General features: G+C 43.9%; 1 protein-coding gene and 1 pseudogene across 2 annotated transcripts in view; both read left to right on the top strand.

The window, feature by feature from the left end:
* ELAPOR1 (endosome-lysosome associated apoptosis and autophagy regulator 1) overlaps window positions 1–22,344 on the top strand; it is a 100,996-nt gene that overhangs the window by 67,365 nt on the left and 11,287 nt on the right. For both annotated transcript variants that reach the window (XM_060201962.1, XM_007529321.3), the window contains exons 5-14: window positions 1,270–1,350; window positions 2,050–2,155; window positions 2,362–2,511; window positions 15,862–15,950; window positions 16,606–16,783; window positions 17,374–17,502; window positions 17,871–17,961; window positions 19,720–19,825; window positions 20,072–20,209; window positions 20,939–21,202. In XM_060201962.1, the coding sequence (XP_060057945.1) occupies window positions 1,270–1,350; window positions 2,050–2,155; window positions 2,362–2,511; window positions 15,862–15,950; window positions 16,606–16,783; window positions 17,374–17,502; window positions 17,871–17,961; window positions 19,720–19,825; window positions 20,072–20,209; window positions 20,939–21,202 (1,332 nt within the window). The remainder of the gene's footprint in view (window positions 1–1,269; window positions 1,351–2,049; window positions 2,156–2,361; window positions 2,512–15,861; window positions 15,951–16,605; window positions 16,784–17,373; window positions 17,503–17,870; window positions 17,962–19,719; window positions 19,826–20,071; window positions 20,210–20,938; window positions 21,203–22,344) is intronic.
* LOC103119116 (cytochrome c, somatic-like) lies at window positions 7,193–8,583 on the top strand (annotated as a pseudogene).

The following is a 22,344-nucleotide window of genomic DNA, read 5'->3' as shown; positions in this document are numbered from 1 at the left end:
GCAGCATGTTAAGGGCACACGGCAGGAAACACAAGGACCTGCGTAAGGATCCCGGTTCGAGCCCCTGGCTCTCCACCTGCCAGGGAGTTGCTTCACAGGTTGTGAAGCAGGTTTGCAGGTGTCTTATCTTTCTCTCCCCCCTCTGTATTCCCCTCCTCTCTCCATTTCTCTCTGTCCTATCTGACAACAATAATAACTACAACAACAAGGGCAACAAAAGGGAATAAATAAATAAATAATTTTTTTTAAAAGATGTTAAAAAAGACTCTGGGGGTTGGAGAGGGGGTTGGGGGGTGGTGGCACACGTGGTTGAGTACACATGTTACAGTGCACAAGGACCCAGGTTCGAGTCCCAGGTCCTCAGAGCCAAGAGGAAGCTTTGTAAGTGGTGAAGCAGGGCTGCTGGTGTCTCTGTTCTTCTCTATCTTGTCTTCCTCTCAATTTCTGTCTCTATCCAATAAATAAATAAAGATACTTTAAAAAATTAAATAACTTAAAAATAAGACTCTAGGGGCACCCAGTAGAATCTGGTTGATGTCTGGGTGTTCTGCTCTGCTCACACATAGAAACAATAACATGTAAGCAGCTTCTGAGTTACAAGTTACTGCCTGGGTGCCAATGTCTGGCATTCCATGTCTCTAGCTAGCTCTTGCCCTAGTTTCTGAGTTTAGTTCCTGAAGGAAATTGATAACAGCTCTTCTAACAGCAGAACTTTTTAGAAGGGCAGTGCAATGTGGGGTAAGGATCAATTTTCTTTTTTTTTTCTTATTTATTTATTGATTGATTGATAGAACAGAGAGAAATGGAGAGAGGAGGGGAAGACAGAGAGGGGGAAAGAAAGATAGACACCTGCAGACCTGCTTCACTGCTTCACTGCTTGTAAAGCAACTCCCGTGTAGGTGAGGAGCCAGGGGCTTGAACCAGGATCCTTGCGCCGGTCCTTGCACTTTGCACCACATGCCCTTAACCTGCTGTGCCTGACTCCCGGTAATGATCAGTTTTCTTAGAAAGCTCATGTTCTTTTCTTTGCCACCAGGATTATCACTAGGGCCCCATGCCTACATGATGAATCCACTGCTACCAGCAGGATTTTTTCCTTTTATTATTATTTTTTATTTCATAGTACAGAGAGAAATTGAGGGGCAGGGTGGGCGGATAGAGACACCACTCATGAAGTTTCCTCCTTGCTTGGTAATGAGTGTACTAAACCAGGTGCGCACCTTGAACCCTTGAAAGCTGAGACTCTTATCTCTGACTCCTCTGCTACAGGTGCAGAATGACCAGTGCCAACCCAATGCAGATGACTCCAGATGGATGAAGACCACAGAGAAAGGATGGGAATTCCATAGTGTAAGTCCCTTTTTCCTAAAGAGCCCAGAAAAGGCATGAAAGGCCTTTCCCCCACAGAGTGCTTCCTCTTGGTCTGGGCTTCTAGTCCTCTGTCCCTGAGGGGAGGGATCTGCCCAGATGCTGAAGATGCTGTTATTTCTTGCCTTCTGAGTTGGCAGGGCATGGGCCTGGACTGACTCACTGCTCCTATAGCTTCACTCCAAGGATCTGCAGCCTTTCAACTTAATGTACTTACCAGAACACTGCTAAGCTCCTCCTTATGGAGATGCTGGGGACTGAGCCTGGGACCTTTGGTGCCTAAGGCATGAAAGAAAGTCTTTTTTCATAACTACTATGATATCTCCCCAATTCAGCTTTCCAACTTTCAAAGCAGGTCTTCCTGGGATGGGGGATGGATAAATGGAATCAAAGAATGACAGGGGGCCTGCTACTCTGTTGTCAATTCCCTCAGGTCTCTGGTGATGTATGTGAAGATAGAAGCAAAAGAGTGTATTAGAGGGTTGTAAGAGGAGACTTAGAAGGAGAGAGAAGTTAAGCCAAGAGGGGAGGAAGGGCAAAGCTAAGGAAGTGAAGGGAGGGGATCAGAATAAGCATCATCATACAGATTGTAAGAGGAAGGGCTCCAATAAGAGGCCCATTCAAAGAAATGTTGAGACTTGTTTCTGCAACTTTACTAACACTCCTTGTTATAATTCTTAGGTTGAGTTAAATAGAGGCAACAATGTCCTCTATTGGAGAACTACGGCCTTCTCAGTGTGGTCCAAAGTTTCCAAGCCTGTGCTGGTGAGAAACATCGCCATAACAGGTACAAAGCAGGGTCAACTGCAGGGTCTGTTGCTGATATCCTGGCCTTATTACTCAGTGGGAAGCCTAGGACAGGAATGTCAGTCCTGAGGGCTCAGGAACAGTGTGTGTGTGTGTGTGTGTGTGTGTGTGTGTGTGTGTGTGCGTGCGCGCCATAGTTTAGTTTGGTCAATACAATCAGTCCTTACTTTTCTATGCTCTTTTTAGGGGTGGCCTACACTTCCGAATGCTTCCCCTGCAAACCAGGCACATATGCGGACAAGCAGGGGTCCTCTTTCTGCAAACTTTGCCCAGCCAACTCTTACTCCAACAAGGGAGAAACATCTTGCCACCAGTGTGACCCTGACAGATACTCAGGTAATGTTTCTTTTTTTTCTTTTTTAATTTTTTATTTAAGAAAGGATTAATGAACAAAAACATAAGGTAGGAGGGGTACAACTCCACACAATTCCCACCACCCAATCTCCATAACCCACCCCCTCCCATGATAGCTTTCCCATTCTCTAGCCCTCTGGGAGCATGGACCCAGGGTCGTTGAGGGTTGCAGAAGGTAGAAGGTCTGGCTTCTGTAATTGCTTCCTCGCTGAACATGGGCGTTGACTGGTCGGTCCATACTCCCAGTCTGCCTCTCTCTTTCCCTAGTAAGGTGTGTCTCTGGGGAAGCTGAGCTCCAGGACACATTGGTGGGGTCTTCAATCCAGGGAAGCCTGGCCAGCATCCTGGTGGCATCTGGAACCTGGTGATTGAAAAGAGAGTTAACATATGAAGCCAAACAATTTGTTGAGCAATCATGGATCCCAGCTTGGGATAGTGGAGAGGAAGTGTTAGGGAGGTACTCACTGCAAACTCTAGTGTACTTCTGCTTTCAGGTATATATTTTGCAGTAGTTTATGGATACATGTGCACATAAGCTCTCTCTCACAGAAACTGGTGTATATCTAGGTTATGGGACTTTGTTAGAAAGTGAAGCACCTGAGATGAAATTAGAGTGTACTATAAAAGGAAAGGTCTCACCCGAGTAATGAAGCTGAAGGGTTGTCATTCCACACGTGAAGTCTCTGGACACAGTCTGAGGTGAAGCATGTTGAGGTGGCAATCGTTGCGTTGGTTAGGTTGTGATTGGCGGATGCAATATTATTTGGTTTGGATTGGGAGATGCATACAGGAAAGTGGGCCCTATCCAAGGGTTCCAGGACTGGGGGAAGTAGGGGCTCTATAGTGGAGATGTGAGGTTCCTGCTGTCTTAGGGTTCAAAAAGACAATCGATAGTTAATGTTATCATCACATTATTTGTTAATTGGGTTAACTTTGAAAAGTCCCTTTGTTATGGTTTGCTGTACAGTATCCAGTATCTTGTATATAGCTGTGCTATTGGATGCTTCTAATCTACTTGGTCTAGGCTTTTGAGAGAGTCCGCATATCAAATACACAGCCTATATATTAAAAAGATTCAGTTTGTGTTTTGAGAAACTTTGAGACATATTAATTAACTACTGATTTATATGTCTACATTTTGCTGGGAGTGTACATAAAAACCATTCCCACCACCAAAGGACTGTGACCCATCCCTCCTGTCCACTCCCACCCCCCACTGGCCCAGGAAGCTGCATGTCTACCCCTCACCACTGGGTTTTTACTTTGGTGTCAGGTAATGTTTCTAGGTCAGGGGGAGTTTGATGGAGAGGGGCCAGAAGACTAACGAACTCATAGAATGAAACACTTAGTAGAGCCATCCTGACCAAGCTGAAGATGATTTTTCTTCTTTGGTTAGCATGTGTTTTTATTATTTGACTGGTCCATAGTCTGTAATATCAAGAAATATCACAAGTATAGCTTTAAACCTCCATATGTGTATAGAATTCATTGCAATTGCTACCAAAGTCTTAGTGTCGTCTCTTAGAATATGATTCTTCTTAAAATCTTGCTTTCTTAATGCTGAAAGAGCCTTGCCAGTCCATGCACCAGCAGTCATTCTAAAAACAAAGGTGAGGTTATTCAGTAAATATAGAACATCTGCTCTCTGCCAGGCCTAATTCTCAGTGCTCGGGATGCACCACTGAACAAAATAGAGAAAGCTTCCTGCCTTCCTGGAATTTGTATTCCGGTAGGGAGAAGCAGGACAATTATAATAAATAACAAGTGTGTAACATTGTATAATTATGTTAGTGAAAAGTACATAGTATTGTGAACAAGAAAAGCAACTCAGAGTTAGAAGGATCAGGAGGACTGTAAAATGAGAATTTTTTGGTTCTTGGAAGTAGGGCCTTGTGTATGGGTGGTTCACTACGTTGGGCCACTTTTCTCATTCAGACTGAGACAGGAAGGTGGGGAGGGGGACTTTCTATGTTGTGCTGGGACTTGAACCTATGCTGTATGGTTGGCAAGGAAGGCTCCCTACCTGGTAAATTATATCTCCAGCTCTCAATTTTTCAATCTCTCTTCTCTCTCTGTTTCTTTCTTCCTTACCCTCATCCACTCTTTCTCCCTTACTGTCTCTTTCCCTCCTTTCCTCCTTCCCCCTCCCTCTCTTCCTTCCTTCCTTCCTTCCTTCCTTCCTTCCTTCCTTCCTTCCTTCCTTCCTTCCTTCCGTCCTATCTTCCTTCCTCTCTTTTGCTCACTCTCTTCCTCTATTTTTCTCTCTTTTCTCTCCCTTCTTCCTTCCTTCCTTCCTTCCTTCCTTCCTTCCTTCCTTCTTTCCTTCTTTCCATCCTTCCTTCCTTCCATTCTTCCTCCCTTCCTTTCCTATGCCAAAGGAGCTCCAGGGATGACACAGGGACCAAGGCAGATTCTGAACAATCTTCCCTTCCAAACACTCATGAATGTTTTATTTTTCCTTTCCTCCATAGGACCATATACAGATCAACTCAAGGCTCTTTCTCAAGCAGATCTCCTGTTCCATACACAGACACACCCACACTTCGCACAGGTGTTAATTAAGGCTAATGTTTGCTCAACCCAGACCAGCCACTGACCTTATGAACTGTTTCTTTCTGCACTAGTCTTAAAACCAAAGTTCTATTTATCAACACAGATCTTGCCAAATGAGTACAGTTTTCAGCAAGAACAGGAAAGTTTGGCTATTCGGGGGAGTTTTTATCTATACATCTAAATTCCTGTTTTTTTTTTGCACTTGAACTTACTTCTCTTCCTGACCCTACCAATGGCAGCCTTTGTGAGCCTAGGAGTAGTGCCAGGCATCCAATGGCAAAGTGGCTATAGAAAAATGATCTGAGTGTGTTTTGATTAGCACTGTGCAAACTGATTTTTATCCAGAGAGCTATGAAGTTGAAAATCTGAATGTTTGGAGTCTATATCCCCCCACCAGCTTTCCAATTTGGCTTTTTGACTAGGAAAATGAGTTCTTTTTTAAAAAATATTTTATTTATTTTTATTATTTATTTTCCCTTTTGTTGCCCCTGTTTTTTTATTGTTGTTGTTGTTATTATTGTTGTTGATGTCATCACTACCAGATAGGACAGAGAGAAATGGAGAGAGGAGGGGAAGACAGAGAGGGGGAGAGAAAGATAGACACTTGCCAGACCTGTTTCACTGCTCGTGAAGTGGCTCCTCTGCAGGTGGAGAGCCAGGGCTGGAAATGGAATACTTAAGCTGGTCTTTGCGCTTAACCCGCTGTGTTACCACCCGACCCCCTAAAAATATTTTATTTATCAATGAGAGGGGTAGGAAGAGAGAGAGAGAAAGAAAGAACCAGATATCACTCTGGGGAGGGTAGATAGCACAATGGTTATACAAACAGACTCTCATGCCTGAGGCTCTAAAGTCCCAGGTTCAGTCCCCTGTACCACCATAAGCCAGAGCTGAGCAGTGCTCTGGTAATGGGAAAAAAGAAAAAAAGAAAAAGAAAAACTCAGATATCACTCTGGTACATGTGCTGCCGGGGATCAAACTCTGGACCTCTTGCTTGAGAGTCCAATGCTTTATCTACTGTGTCACCTCCTGGACCACAGGAAAATGAGTTCTTTTTTTTATTTATTTATTTTATTTTATTTAAGAAAGGATTAATTAACAAAACCATAAGGTAGGAGGGGTACAACTCCACACAATTCCCACCACCCAATCTCCATAACCCACCCCCTCCCATGATAGCTTTCCCATTCTCTAGCCCTCTGGGAGCATGGACCCAGGGTCATTGAGGGTTGCAGAAGGTGGAAGGCCTGGCTTCTATAACTGCTTCCCCGCTGAACATGGGCGTTGACTGGTCAGTCCATACTCCCAGTCTGCCTCTCTCTTTCCCTAGTAGGGTGGGTCTCTGGGGAAGCTGAGCTCCAGGACACATTGGTGGGGTCTTCAATCCAGGGAAGCCTGGCCAGCATCCTGGTGGCATCTGGAACCTGGTGATTGAAAAGAGAGTTAACATACGAGACCAAACAAATTGTTGAGCAATCATGGGCCCAAAGCTTGGAATAGTGGAGAGGAAGTGTTAGGGAGGTACTCACTGCAAACTCTAGTGTACTTCTGCTTTCAGGTATATATTTTGCAGTAGTTTATGGATACGTGTGAACATAAGCTCTCTCTTACAGAAACTGGTGTATATCTAGGTTATGGGACTTTGTTAGAAAGTGAAGCACCTGAGATGAAATTAGAGTGTACTATAAAAGGAAAGGTCTCACCCGAGTAATGAAGCTGAAGGGTTGTCATTCCACACGTGAAGTCTCTGGACACAGTCTGAGGTGAAGCATGTTGAGGTGGCAATCGTTGCGTTGGTTAGGTTGTGATTGGCGGATGCAATATTATTTGGTTTGGATTGGGAGATGCATACAGGAAAGTGGGCCCTACCTAAGGGAAAATGAGTTCTTATTATAAAGGACATGGGGGGTAAGGATCCCGGCTCAAGACCCTCCTACCCACCTGCAGGGGAGTCACTTCACAGGCGGTGAAGCAGGTCTGCAGGTGTCTTTCTCTCCTCCTCTCCATCTCCCCATCTCTCTCCATTTCTCTGTCCTATCAACAACACCAGTAACAACAACAATAATAACTACAGCAACAATAAAAAAAACAAGGGTGAAAAAGAGCAGGATGTTCAGCTGGCGAAGGGTAGCATTTGGCTATCACGCGAGGAGAGAGCAATTTAAAAATGGGTGATGTTAAGAAGGGCAAGAAGATTTTTGTCCAGAAATGTGCCCAGTGCCATACAGTGGAAAAGGGAGGCAAACAAACACAAGACTGGACCAAATCTTCACGGTCTCTTTGGATGAAAGACAGGTCAGGCTGCTGGATTCTCTTACACGGATGCCAACAAGAACAAAGGCATCACTTGGGGATTGGAGATTCTGATGGAGTACTTGAATCCCAAGAAGTACATCCCTGGAACAAAAATGATCTTCGCTGGCATCAAGAAGAAGTCAGAAAGAGCAGAGTTGATAGCTTATCTCAAAATAGCGACTAATGGGGAGTCAGTCAGTAGTGCAGCAGGTTAAGCGCAGGTGGTGCAAAGCACAAGGACCAGAGTAAGGGTCCCGGTTTGAGCCCCCGGCTCCCCACCTGCAGGGGGGCCGCTTCACAAGCGGTGAAATAGGTCTGCAGGTGTCTATCTTTCTCTCCCCCTCTCTGTCTTCCCCTCCTCTCTCCATTTCTCTCTGTCCTATCCAACAGCGACGACAACAATAATAACTACAACAATAAAATAACAAGGGCAATGAGAGGGAATAAATAAATATTTTTTTTAAAAAGCGACTAATGAGTAATAGGTGGTGCTGCCTTATTTATTACAGAATAGAAATGTCTTGACTTTTTTTTTTTTTTTTTTTTGCCTCCAGAGTTATTATTGCCAGGGCTCGGTGCCTGCACCACGAATCCACTGCTCCTGGAGACCATTTTTTCCCCTTTTGTTGCCCTTGTTTTATCATTGTTGTGGTTATTATTATTGTTGTTGTTGTTATTGCTGTCGTTGGATAGGACAGAGAGAAATGGAGAGAGAGGAGGGGAAGACAGAGAGGGGAGACAAAGATAAACACCTGAAAATCTCCTTCACCGCCTGTGAAGTGACTCCCCTGCAGGTGGGGAACTGGGGGCTCCAACCAGGATCCTTACGCCGGTCCCTGCGCTTGAGCCACATGTGCTTAACCCGCTGTGCAACACCCGACTCCCGTCTCTGACTTGTTTATGTGTACCATATTTAAATTGATTTCATACACCAGAATTCAGATCATGGATGGCAGATAGAATGCTTTTGTCAGACGATCCTTATTTAAATAAGATTGGCTTGTGGTTGTGGTCCAGGAGATGGCGCGGTGGATAAAGACTGGCTTGTGGTTAAATGAATATGATCAGCGATTTGGATTTTGATAACTCCAGTTCAGCAACTGCAATCACCCTTTTCTTTGTAAAATTATAATTGGATTTGTGCTCAAATTTTCAAAGATGCTGAATGCCATCTCAAAACTTACAGGAGATTGGTTTTGTGTTTAGATTTATATATAAACTGGTTGATGTAATTAAATACTGTGGAAATCCTTTCACTGTCTCAGAACAAAGAAATATTGACCTTTGGGGGGGGAACAACAAGGGCAACAAAAGGGAAAATAAATAACTAAATATAAAAAATTGAAAAAAGAAGCATAGGGGGAGTCAGGCAGTAGTGCAGCGGGTTAAGCACATGTGGCGCAAAGCACAAGGACAGGAGTAAGGATCCAGGTTCCAGCCGCAGTTCCCCACCTGCAGGGGAGTCGCTTCACAAGCAATGAATCAGGTCTGCGGGTGTCTGTCTTTCTCTCCCCCTCTCTGTCTTCCCTTCCTCTCTCCATTTCTGTTTGTCCTATCCAACAATGACATCAATAACAACAATAATAATAACTACAACAATAAAACAACATGGGCAACCAAAGGGAATAAGTAAATAAATATTTTTAAAAAGAACATAGGCAACTTATGACCACCACAGCAGTTTGGAGTACAAGGAAAGTCACATTTCTTTGGGGCTTAGCTCAGAGTACAGGATGCTGAGATAATAAAGAGAACATGACGATGAGACTAGGATGGGAGGTGATGAAAATGAGGGACAGAGACTTTGTGACCACTTAGTTACCCACTTACAAACATGTTCTGAGTGCCTGCTGAGTGCCAGGACTCAGGCTGAGTGCAGTTTATGTGGAAAGGTACAAACGTGGCTATGTAACTCCTGACTAGAGTAGGTGCTGAGTAGGTGCTGAGCCCCTGAATGGAGTGCTGAGTGTAATGTGAAGTGGAGGCCAATCAGAGCATGATCAATTCTCTCTGGGGAGAGCAGAGAGGCTTGGCTAACTGTGGTTATGAAAGCTGAACTGAGGCTTGGGGAGAAAGCATAATGGTTATGTAACAGACTTTCATGCCAGTTGTTCTGAGGTCCCAGATTCAATCCCTAGCACTGCCATAATCAGAACAATGTTCTGATAAAAAGCTAATTAATTGATTAGTTAACAAAAAAAAGAAGGAAAAGAAAGATGATCTGAATCTGGAAGATGATTTGGTAATTTCGGTGAGGAAAGGATGTTCTGGAAAGAATAGTGAGAAAAGGCCAGAACTCAGGGAATATGGAGCAACTCAGCATGACTGGAATTAACTTAGAGAAAGGTAGCATATATGACCCAAACTTAGCTTTTCTAGGGCATTTTAAGAAAATGAGGATTTGAGTGACTAGAGAGGTCATCCAGTATACAAGACTTGTCTATGTGAGGTCCTAAGGAGCCACAAATGCCAGAGCAATGCTCTGGTTTCTCTCTTTTTCTTTCCCAATAAATTCACAAATACTTTTTTAAATTATTATTTTTTTAGGGTCCAAGCAGTGACACACCTGGTTAAGTGCACGCTACCATGTGCAAGGACCTGGTTTAAGCCCCTGTTTCCTACTTGGAGGAGGGAAGCTTCACAGTGAAACAAGTACTGCAGAAGTCTCCCTTAAATTTCCTCTTAAATTCTCTTTATGTCTTAAATTCCCTCTTAAATTCTCTTTATCCTATCTAGTAAAAATAAATTCAAAAGAGGTAATTATTTTTTCAAACATGGGGTTTGATGCTGTCTGTAGTAGAGACCATTAAAGGAAAGTAATCGGGAGAGTGATATGACCGGACTTGTGTTTTTGAAAAAACATGGGAGCAGGGCATGAAGGGTAAGTGGTGTCATACCCAGCACATTTTACCATGCACAAGGACCTAGGTTTGAACTCCTACTCCCCACCTGCAGGAGGGAAGCTTCACAAGGGCTGTAGATGTCTCTTTTTCTCTCTCCCTCTCTACCTCCTCCCCAAGTTATCTCTGTCTCTAACAAATAAATGTTTATTTTTTTAAAAGTAAGTAAAAGAGAAATCACTCTGGCTGCCATTGAGAAAATAAATGAGGAAAACAAAAGCTGGAGCCAGAGGCTACAGCTGGAAAGTTTTGTAACAGGCACCATAGGTGGCATCCAGGTTACATACTAAAGAGGAGCTCATGGAGTTGGAGATATTAAGGACAAAGGTTTGATTAAAAGCATTCTGATGATTTTTACCTAAATTTTGATAAGTAGGTTTATTCCTTTGTGTGACCTTTAATATAAGGGATTCAGTTAATTATTAGATTCAATAAATAATTAATCATTTTATTCATTGATAGAATGCTATGAAGTATAAGAGCATGAGTACCAGAATGTAATCACTAAGTTACAGAGTTCAAATTCCTGCTCCACTACTTAGTAGCTTGGCCACTTTGTGCCTCAATTTCCTCATCAAAAATGAGAGTGACAGCACTCTTTCCTACCTTGGTGGTGTTGTTTGTTTTTTGAATAGGATACAGCTGACTTATGGTGGTGCTGGGGATTGAATCCAGGATCTCAAAGCCTCAGGCATGAAAATCTGGTATTCAGAGGATGGTGCTGTCTCCCCATCCCTACCTTGTAGTTTCATTCTGTGGATTAATTGTTTGCACAGGTAAAGGAGGCAGAGTGACACCTGGTATGTAGTAAGCGCTACTTTTATTAATGTATTTCCATGAAGGCCTGTCTCAGCAATCCTCTTAAATGAAAGACTGTCAGCATAGGTAAAATTAACAGTAAGTGACGTATGTAGTATTTTACCATTTTGAAAACACTATCTCATTTATTAGCATTTTTTTCTCAACAGAGAGAGATTACAGCATCAAGGATTCCTTCAATGTAGTGGGGGCTGGGCTAGAATGTGGGACGTGCACTGGCCAAGTTGCACACTATTTGAGTGAGGTATTGCTCATTGCATGATGCAGGGCACGTGTGGCCTTCATTTACAAATGAGTAAAATAAAAACACCTGAGAATGATTAAAAGATTTGCCCAACTCTAAGGTGGTATTAGAGCTGGGCATCATGTTCACAAAGCACTTAAATTTTCAAGGGAAATGTTTTCCTTCAACAAAATGGTTCAGAATGAGCACATTGTATTACGAGAGGCAGGGAGGCGACACCATAAGGAGGAGGAAGGTGCTGAAAGAAGAGTTAGAGACCTCCCCCCCATAAACTTTACCTTACACTTTTGCCCTGTAGGTCAACCCTACAGGAATTGCTTTATATTTCCTCATAAAACATATCAGTAGATTTTGCAAACTTGACTAGTACCCAACTTAAACACTTTGAAGAAACTTGAGCTAGAAAAGTGAGGTCTGTTTCAGCTTTGGGGTTAATAATTTATTAAACCATGTTGGCAGTTGTCATTGTGTGAACAGCTGGACCATTTTTTGCTGGAACCTGGAGCTAGGCTATCAAGTTGAGCAAACATTTGACAAGCAGAGAAAGGTTCCTGTAAGGAATTCATTTTCTGACATGTAACTTGCAATTAGCATGCAAGGTCCTGGGAATTGGCAAACTGTCAGAATCTACTCCCACACCACCCCCCAATTTCTCTTAGCCAAGTTCATCAAAAGCAGGAGTTCCTGGATCCCTCTATGCTGAAGCAGGGCTTTGGCTGGTTAACCAAGTAAATGAGCTGAGAAGACCCCAGCTGTTTCTTAGCCCATAGTTAGTTCTCTCTTGCCCAGGCTAATGAGACAGGGACAGAAGAGACGTGGAAATGTGTGATTGAAGTAACTCCCCAGTGCAGGACAACAAGACTCTAATTAAGAGAGTTTCCATCTAGGAGCTCTTTTGGTGCCTTGAGAAGAAGGAATCAGTTGAAAAATAGCCCTTGATTGCAAGGGAAGGAAAGAAATTTTGATCGTTCTATTTTATTTTATTATTTTCTTTTTTTTTCTTTTCTGATTTTTTTAATTGGGGAATTAATGTTTTACATTCAACAGTAAACACAATAGTTTGTACATGCATAACATTCCCCATTTCCCATATAACAATACAACCCCCACTAGGTCCTCTGAATCCTTCTTGGACCTGTAATCTCCCCACCCACCCACCCACCCCAGAGTCTTTTACTTTGGTGTAATACTCCAATTCCATTTCAGGTTCTACTTGTGTTTTCTTTTCTGATCTTGTTTTTCAACTTTGGCCTGAGAGTGAGATCATCCCGTATTCATCCTTCTGTTTCTGACTTATTTCACTCAACATGATTTTTTCAAGGTCCATCTAAGATCAGCTGAAAACGGTGAAGTCGCCATTTTTTACAGCTGAGTAGTATTCCATTGTGTATATATACCACAACTTGCTCAGCTACTCATCTGTTGTTGGACACCTGGGTTGCTTCCAGGTTTTGGCTATTACAAATTGTGCTGCCAAGAACATATGTGTACACAGATCTTTTTGGATGGATGTGTTGGGTTCCTTAGGATATATCCCCAGGAGGGGAATTGCAGGGTCATAGGGTAGGTCCATTTCTAGCCTTCTGAGAGTTCTCCAGACTGTTCTCCACAGAGGTTGGACCAATTGACATTCCCACCAGCAGTGTAGGAGGGTTCCTTTGACCCCACACCCTCTCCAGCATTTGCTGCTGTTATCTTTTCTGATGTATGACATTCTCACTGGAGTGAAGTGGTATCTCGTTGTTGTCTTGATTTGCATTTCTCTGACAATCAGAGACTTGGAGCATTTTTTCATGTGTTTCTCGGCCTTTTGGATCTCTTCTGTGGTGAATATTCTGTCCATGTCCTCCCCCCATTTTTGGATGGGGTTATTTGTTGTCTTGTTGTTGAGTTTGGCAAGCTCTTTATATATGTTGGTTATTAAACTCTTATCTAATGTATGGCATGTAAAGATCTTCTCCCATTCTGTGAGGGGTCTCTTGGTTTGGGTAGTGGTTTCTTTTGCTGTGAAGAAGCTTTTTAATTTGATATAGTCCCATAGGTTTATACTTGCCTTAGTCTTCTTTGTAATTGGATTCGTTTCATTGAAGATGTCTTTAAAATTTATGCGGAAAAGAGTTCTGCCAATATTTTCCTCTAAGTATCTGATAGTTTGTGGTCTAACATCCAAGTCCTTGATCCACTTGGAATTTACTTTTGTATCTGGTGAAATACAGTGGTTCAGTTTCATTTTTCTGCATGTTTCAACCCATTGTTTCCAACACCATTTGTTGAAGAGACTCTGCTTTCTCCATGTAATAGTCTGGGCCCCTTTGTCAAAGATTAGATGTCTGTGGGTGTGGGGGTATTTTATTATTTTCTTGTTACAAATAAAGCCAGCCTACTACTTTCTTCTATCCCTAATGCCTTTTTTTACACTTGATCTTAGCCGAAAGGCTGAGAAGTGATCCCACTACGTTTTCTTCACCTCGCCAAATCCCTTCAGGTTGTCTCAGTTCTGTTATTAATTCCCACTGGATTATCTTTATTTTTGTTTTTCTTGTTCATCTATTTTATATTCTTATATTTGCATTTAAGGACAAAGTCATCCAATACTTGGCTTTTTGGCACACCTGCGTAAGGTCCTGGGTTCAAGTCCCCAGTTCCTACCTGCAGGGGATGAGGCTTCATGAGCAGTGCTACAGAGGTCTCTCTTTCTCCCCACCCCCTCTTTATTTGTCAACCAAAATAAGTAAATGGGGGGCCAGATGGTGGCGCACAGTGTTGAGCACCAAATGTCTGTGTTTTTTTTTCTTTTTTAAAAAATTTTATCTTTGTTTTATTTTTATTTGTTTTTTTCTCTCTTTTTATTTTATTGGGGAATTAATGTTTTACATTGAACAGTAAGTACAATAGTTTGTACATGCATAAGATTCTCCAGTTTCCCATATAACAATACAACCCCCACTAGGTCATCTATAATCCTTCTTGGATCCAATCATATATTCTTTTTTTTTTAAATTTTTTTTATTTAAGAAAGGATTAATTAACAAAATCATAGTGTAGGAGGGGTACAACTTCACACAATTCCCACCGCCCAATCTCCATATCCCACCCCCTCCCCCGATAGCTTTCCCATTCTCTAACCCTCTGGGAGCATGGACCCAGGGTCATTGTGGGTTGCAGAAGGTAGAAGGTCTGGCTTCTGTAATTGCTTCCCCGCTGAACATGGGCGTTGACTGGTCGGTCCATACTCCCAGTCTTGTCTGTGTTTTGTGTCAACCTTTCAGGAGCCGAATACTCACATTCACAGTCAGGATTCTGGGTCATGGGGCTTGAGATGGTGCCGGGCTCGAGAGACTGTGAGTTGCTGGTGACTGGCTTGAATACTAAAAGGTGGTAAAAGGAAGCAATTGAGGAGGCTGGCAGTGGCGTACCCAGTTAAGTGACATAGTACTATGTGCAAGGACCGACACAAGGACCTAGGTTTGAGCCCCCACTTTACAAGTGGTGAAGCAGGTCTGCAGATGTCTTTCTCTCTCCCTCTCTTTCACTCCTTCCTTTCTCAATTTCCCTCTGTCCTATAGAATAAAATAGAAAAACAATTTTTAAAAAGAAAAAAATAGCTGCTGGGAGCTGTGGATTCACAGTCCGATACTAAACCCCAGTGATAACCCTGGAGACAAAACAAAGTGCTGGGGGTGACTCTTAGTCCATATTAGAAATGACAGATGCCAAAGGAAAATAAATTCCCAGAAACTCAAAAAGTGCTGGCATGCTTGGGTGGGGGGCGGTGAGGACAGTAGAAAGAGCCTCAAGTTTTTAATGGAGTTGCAGGAAATTTCACCTTGTTTTTGTAGGCTTGCTGCATGGAAATGTCAAAAGTAGAATACACTCTCTTGAAGGCCGTATTAAGAGAGCATTTAGAGATCTGGGGAGATAGCATAGTGGCTATACAAAAAGATAGTCATGCCTGAGACACCAGAAGTCCTGGATTCAATCCTCTACAGCACCCTAAGCCAGAACTGACCAGTGTTCTGGTCAGAAAAATTAATTAATTCAGAGAAACAATGGGATTAAAATCTGAAGGCATTGTCCCAAATTGCCTGTATTTTGCGTCAACCTTTCAGGAGTTGACACAAATATATCCACAGTCAGGATTCTGGGTCATCTGGATGGTGTGGGGCTCGAGAGACTTTGAATTGCTAGTGACCGGTTTGAAAGATGCTGTTTGCAGCTATCTCTGGTCCCCTAGTCCTTGTCAGTTTCTGGCGAGTCTACTCTGCACTCAGCCCCTTCAGTTCCAGCTTCTCATCAGAACCAGGGAGAGGTGCCAAGGGGTCTATAGGCAGGACTTCAGGGATTGTGAATAACTGGTGCTGTGATGCAAAGGGGAGGTCGGCTCAGCAGGACTTTGTTTCCCCTAACAGTTGAACAGTGTTGCATCCCCAGAGCCTTGGGGTCAAAGTGTCATAAGCAAGTAGCCATGGGCTGGACTTCTTTACTTAACTTCACACCTTTGCCCTTGCTTTTGCAATTTAGAAAAAGGATCCCCCTCCTGCAAAGTACGCCCAGCCTGCACAGACAAAGATTACTTCTACACACACACAGCCTGTGATGCCAACGGAGAGGTGGGTGACAAGCTCCTGTAGCCCCTGTGCTCACTTAAGGGGCTGGAGGTCTGAGATCACAGTGCAGCTGCATGGGAGAAAATATCACAGCTGTCCTGGGTGACGGGAGCAAGGGCCAGTCATGGGCAAGACCTCATTCACTTTTGCTTTCCCTTGCCTCCCCTTGCTTTGCCTTTTAAATTTCAGTACTGCTCAGCTCTGGTTATAGTGGTATTAGGGATTGAACCTAGGACTTTGGAGCCTCAAGCTTGAAAATCTTTTTGCATAACTATTATGTTGTCTCCTCCATCACCACCTTCATTCACTCACTCACTACACCCACCACTAATGCTAATTCAGGTATTTTGAGAAGTAGAAGGGTCAGAGAGATAGCTCAGTGGGTAGTGTGCATGTCTTGTCATGCTCTCAACCTAGGTTTGAGCTCTAGTACCATACAAGAACGTCACAATACCAGGGGAAACTCCAGAGCTGTGGTATCTCTCCCATCTGCATCTCTCTACCTGAATGAAAAGTCAACCCAGGAGCAATGAAATCACACATGCAATGAGGTCCCAGTTCCACACACACAAAAAGTAAAGGTCTTTTTTTTTTTTTTAGGTTCTTAAAAATGAGATAAATTCCACACTGCTAAGCTATGCTCAATCCATTTCTACAGACACAGCTCATGTACAAGTGGGCACAGCCCAAGATCTGTGGGGAGGACCTGCAGGGAGCAGTGAAGTTGCCAGCCTCTGGTGTGAAGACCCGCTGCCCTCCGTGCAATCCCGGCTTCTTCAAAACCAGCAACAGTACCTGCGAGCCCTGCCCTTATGGCTCTTACTCCAATGGCTCTGGTAACCCCTCTACCACACCACAACCTGTGTCACATCAACCCTTGTACCACCCAGGGTGGGAGTGAGCAACAGGGACCATACCATCTCTGAGACTAAATTGCAGATCCCTATTAGCCATGCAGAGTAACTAGGCCCTGGGTTGTACAAGCCTGTGGCAAGCACAGACCTAACATGCTGAGATATCTTCCCCTGGAGAGTTTCCCACATTTGGGGAGCTAGGATAGTCAACCTGACACAATCAGCTTGTGAAAAGGAAGGTGGGGAATGAAGTTACCTAGCCGTGTGAACCCGTTCCCTGACAATACAGTGTGACATAATAGGATGAGAAGATATACTGAAGCTGCAAAATGAAATACCTGATAATAGGCAACTATAGTGGTTGTGAAGCATCTGTGTCCATGTGTTGGGTTTGTAAGTGTGTTGTAAGACTGTTTTTTGAGTCAACTTGATCCAATTGCACAGTGAAGCTCAGTACACATCTGTTGCCCAATGTTCTTGTCACTTGTCTGTATGATGGCCCTTCCAGCCAGGGTGACTACAGCCTCCCTCTTGACTATGGATTTTGTTCCTCCTTCCTCCCACTCCCCTAGATTGTAGCCACTGCCCAGCTGGGACTGAACCTGCCATGGGATTCGAATATAAGTGGTGGAACACGCTGCCCACAAACATGGAGACTACAGTTCTCAGTGGGGTCAACTTTGAGTACAAGGGCATGACGGGTAACTACCTTCAATTGTGGGAACACTTACACACCCACAGGGACCCTGCTAGTTACACATTTCTGGAGCATACCAGCAGAGCAAGATAAGTTCTTTATGCCATACATTCCCTAGAATGTTCCACTCTGCATGGACATATACTTTGCCAAGTCCTAGTTCAGACAGAAAAACGGAATTGTGTACAATGTGTACATACTCTAAAGGTTTTGCTCTGATGTCTCTGCTTTGACCAAAGCAGCAGATAAATAAGTTGTGGTGCATGTCCTGTGGTGACTCTGGGTACCTCAAAGACAGGTCTCTGTCTCTTCCAGAGTTTAATCTGGGTTCTGAGAGCTCAGGGCCACTAACTCTTCTTTCTCCTTTTCCAGGCTGGGAAGTGGCTGGTGATCACATTTACACAGCGGTTGGTGCTTCAGACAATGACTTTATGATTCTCACTTTGGTGGTGCCAGGATTTAGGTGAGGAATCAAAGCTAAGGGGAAGCCTAAGCTATACGGCCTCACATGCTTTGGAGCACTACTGCAGAGGCGAGGGCCACTGGCAGCAGCAGCATCTGTTCTGAACAGAGCCGAGCATGTGGAGGATGTCCATTACTACCCACCTATTCCTCTCCTGCCACATTCAGCTTCTCTCATGCTGCTCCAGCTCTTCCTCTTCCTCTGCCTCATATAAAATTACAAAAACAAGGGGGCTGGGTGATGGTGTACATGGTTGAGCACACACACTACATCTCGGGGATCCAGAGTCAAGTCCCCAGTTGCTTGGGGTGGGAGAGTAACAAGTGGTGTAATAGTGCTGCTTCTCTCTCTCTCTCTGTCTGTCTGTCTCTCTCTCTCTCTCTCTCTCTCACACACACACACACACACACACACACACACACACTTTCTCCATTTCTAACTTCCCATTCCCTCTCAATTTCTGTCTTTAAAATAAACTTTTTTTAAAAAAATTGCAAAAACAAAACACAAAATACCAACTTTTTAAAAATGGAGCCAGAAGTGCCCTTAGTTTGTGGCAAAAAAAAAATTTGGAAAGGATTTTTCTTATTGTTATACTTATCCCCATATCCCAAGAAGACCCAGGACAACAAACAATGTGTTTGCCTTAAAAAAATAATAATAATGGAGAGTTGGGCTCAGCGGGTTAAGTGCAAGTGGCGCAAAGCACCAAGGACCAGCATAAGGATCCTGGTTTGAACCCCCGGCTCCCCACCTGCAGGGGAGTCATTTCACAGGCAGTGAAGCAGGTCTGCAGGTGTCTATCTTTCTCTTCCCTGTCTATCTTCCCCCCTCTCTCCATTTCTCTCTGTCCTATCTAACAATGATGACATCAATAACAACAATAATAACTACAACAACAATGAAAAACAACGTGTGGTGCAAAGTGCAAGGACCGGTGTAAGAATCCCGGTTCGAGCCCCCTGCTCCCCATCTGCAGGGGAGATTCTTCACAGGCAGTGAAGCAGGTCTGCAAGTGTCTTATCTTTCTCTCCCCCTTTGTCTTCCCCTCCTCTCTCCATTTCTCTCTGTCCTATCTAACAATGATGACATCAATAACAACAACAATAAAAAGACAATAAGGACAACAAAAGGGAAAATAAATTAAAAAACAAGGGCAACAAAAGGGAAAATAAATAAATAAAATTTAAAAAATACTGCAGGCTGTGTGGGATAAGCATGGAGATATGGCACTTGAACTTTACTCTATTGTCCTACTCTTCTTCTTCCTCCTTATTGGTAGAACCTGAGCCTCTTACTTCATGACTACTTTCTTCACTCAGGGGGTTAGGAGAGACACTATAGCACCAGAGCTTCCTCTGTTACTATATCACTTCCATATGGTGCCAGCGTTTAAACCTGGGTCAAATGATGGCAATACAGGCATCCTACCTGGTGAACTATTTCTCTAGTCACCACTCTCCCCACCTTTTTTTTTTTTTTTTGCACTCGGTGATTTTCTGGGGCTTCACATCTGCATGATTCCACCACTCCCAGTGGACTCTTTAGGTGAGAAGCAAAGAGTGAGAGAGAGAGAGAAAAAAAAAAAAGAGAGACCACAGCTCCATTTTACCACTGGTGAAGCTTCCCCTTTGCTTAGCTTTCTTACATGGTGGCCAGGGACTTGAACTTGGGTTCTTATGCATGGTCAAGTGTGCACTCTACCACATGAGCTAATTCTTGATCCCTACAGCTGTTGTTAAATTTCTACTCTCTTAGGCCCCTGCCATCAGTGGTGGCAGACACAGAGAACAAAGAGGTGGCCAGGATCACATTTGTTTTTGAGACCGTCTGTTCTGTGAACTGTGAGCTCTACTTCATGGTGGTATGTTTATCCTTCTTTGCCTGCAATGGTATCCCAACAGCTATTGGAAGGCCAGCCCTACCTGCCCCATTAGTGCTACAATAGAACTGACTCATTAGCTTCCTTCACAGAGAAACGGCTTAGAACTTGTCAGGGCTTAACAGTTTAGCGTGGTTTTGCCCAACAGGCCCCTAGAATAGCAGTGGTATGGCCTCCACCTGTCACCCAAGCATCATTCCTTCTTCACTTTCCCCTTCTTGGGCTCAGGGTGTGAATTCCAGGACTAATACTCCCGTGGAGACGTGGAAAGGGAGCAAAGGCAAACAGTCCTATACCTACATCATTGAGGAGAATGCTACTATGAGCTTCACCTGGGCCTTCCAGAGGACAACTTTACATGAGACAGTAAGTTCCTTTGCTTTCTCAGGCCCATAGAGATTCCTGAAGCTTGGGGGGATTCCTAGGATCAGCCTAAGCTGAAGTTTGCCGTTTAAAATCCAACTGTTAGTAGGCTCATATGGAGTCACAAGGAGAGCTGCCTCCTCCAGCCCTCTGAGGCTTGTCCAAGATAGATAAGACCTATCTAAAGAGAAAGATAGACCTCCAGGGAAGATGATGTTGTCAGTCCCTTGCTGTCCCTCATCAGCAACCCCAGCCTTAGGATATATGTGGCACCTGGCCTGATATACTCTGTTCAGCCCTGTTAATAATAATAATGCTGCTTTTATTCTTTTGACTCAAAGTAGCTCAAGTTTATTGCAAAGAACTTAGAAAGTAGAAAGAAACAAAAAGAACAAATAAAATCACTCACAATATGATCTCCCAGAGATAGCCTTGTTCACATTTACAGTATCTTCTCCACAGCCTTTATTTCTCTACAAATGCATTTTTTTTTCATTTACAAAGAAAAAAAATTTATATAAAAGGATCTACTGCCCAATTTCTCTATGGTTCTAAGAAGCTTCATACATTGTTTTATATGGTTTAAGATGGCATTGAATGCACTGTTGAGTAAGAAGAGGATGCTTTAAGATCTTTCTTAAAGATGAGGAACACAACCAAATAGTTCTTCACTGTTTCCAGAGGACTCTGTTGCCACTGCTGTTTCAGGACTCCTCCTCTTGTTATTTCTAGGGCAGGAAGTACACCAGTGATGTCGCCAAGATCTACTCCATCAATATCACCAATGTCATGGATGGGGTGGCCTCCTACTGCCGCCCCTGTGCCCTAGAAGCCTCTGATGTAGGCTCTTCATGCACCTCTTGTCCTGCTGGCTACTACATTGACCGGGATTCGGGGACCTGCCACTCCTGCCCCCCTAACACCATCCTGAAAGCTCACCAGCCTTATGGTGCCCAGGCCTGCACGCCCTGTGGTCCCGGGACCAAGAGCAACAAGGTGCCAGCAGTGCACCACACATCCTACCTTCCACCCTCTAGGCAGACTGCCTTGGAGGGGGCTGAGCCCTCCATGGAATCCTTTAGGGGCTCATACCCAAGCATTCTTCCAGGGTAGGGTCCAGGAACCCTGCATGCAGGCTGTGACTGGAGGTGGTGGTCTCTCTGTTGTGGTAGTAGGTTTTCAGGGTTTGGGTCTCAGTTATCAACACATTACCTCTCCAGGAGAGCAGTAAGAGAGGCCTATGAGAAGAACGGTGAGGGAGGCCTGTGACCATCAGGTCCAGAGGGTTATTGGCAACTGCACAGAGACCTGAAGGGGAGGAATGGCAGGATCTGGGACTCATAGACAGCCCATCTCAATCCAGCCTGTTAACATGAGACTCTGCTCCCTAATCTCAGGGAAAATAACCCTGTTTTGCTGGGACATAGGGTGACTTGCATTGCTGCCTTCTATCCAAGTGGTTGCGTTTGTTTTAATAGATATTAAAAGCAGAGATGGGGGTAAGGGGAGAGATACTCGCATCACTGATCCACTGCTTGTGAAGCCCCCCCAAAACACCCTTTCAGAGCCCTGGGCCCTCGCAGGTGAGGACCAGGGACTTGAACCCAGATTCTTATCCTTGCACATGGTAATTAGGTCATTACACCACTACCTGACCTCTCCACCGGTGTTTTTGTTTGTTTGTTTGTTTTGTTTTAATAAAAAAGGAAACATTGAATGAACCATAGGATAAGAAGGATACAACTCCAAACAATTCCCACCACCAGAAGTCCGTATCCCATGCCCTCCCCTGATAGTTTTCCTATTCTTTAACCCTCTGAGAGTATGGACTCATGGTCATTGTGGGATGCAGAAGGTGGAAGGTCTGGCTTCTGTAATTGCTTCCCCACTGAACATGGGCATTGACTGGTCGATTCATACTCCCAGTCTGCCTCTCTCTTTCCCTAGTGGGAAAAGGCTCTGGGGAAGCAGAGCTCCAGGACACATTGGTTGGGTTGTCTGTCCAGGGAAGTCTGGTTGGCATCCTTCTAGCATCTGGAACCTGGTGGTTGAAAAGAGTTAACATACAAAGCCAAACAAATCGTTGACCAATCATGAACCTAAAGGCTGGAATAGTGCAAGTGAAGAGTTGGGGGGCC

The sequence above is a fragment of the Erinaceus europaeus genome, chromosome 11 (assembly GCF_950295315.1).
Source record: "Erinaceus europaeus chromosome 11, mEriEur2.1, whole genome shotgun sequence".
Lineage (NCBI taxonomy): Eukaryota > Metazoa > Chordata > Mammalia > Eulipotyphla > Erinaceidae > Erinaceus > Erinaceus europaeus.
This window is presented reverse-complemented; position numbering and strand designations above follow the sequence as displayed.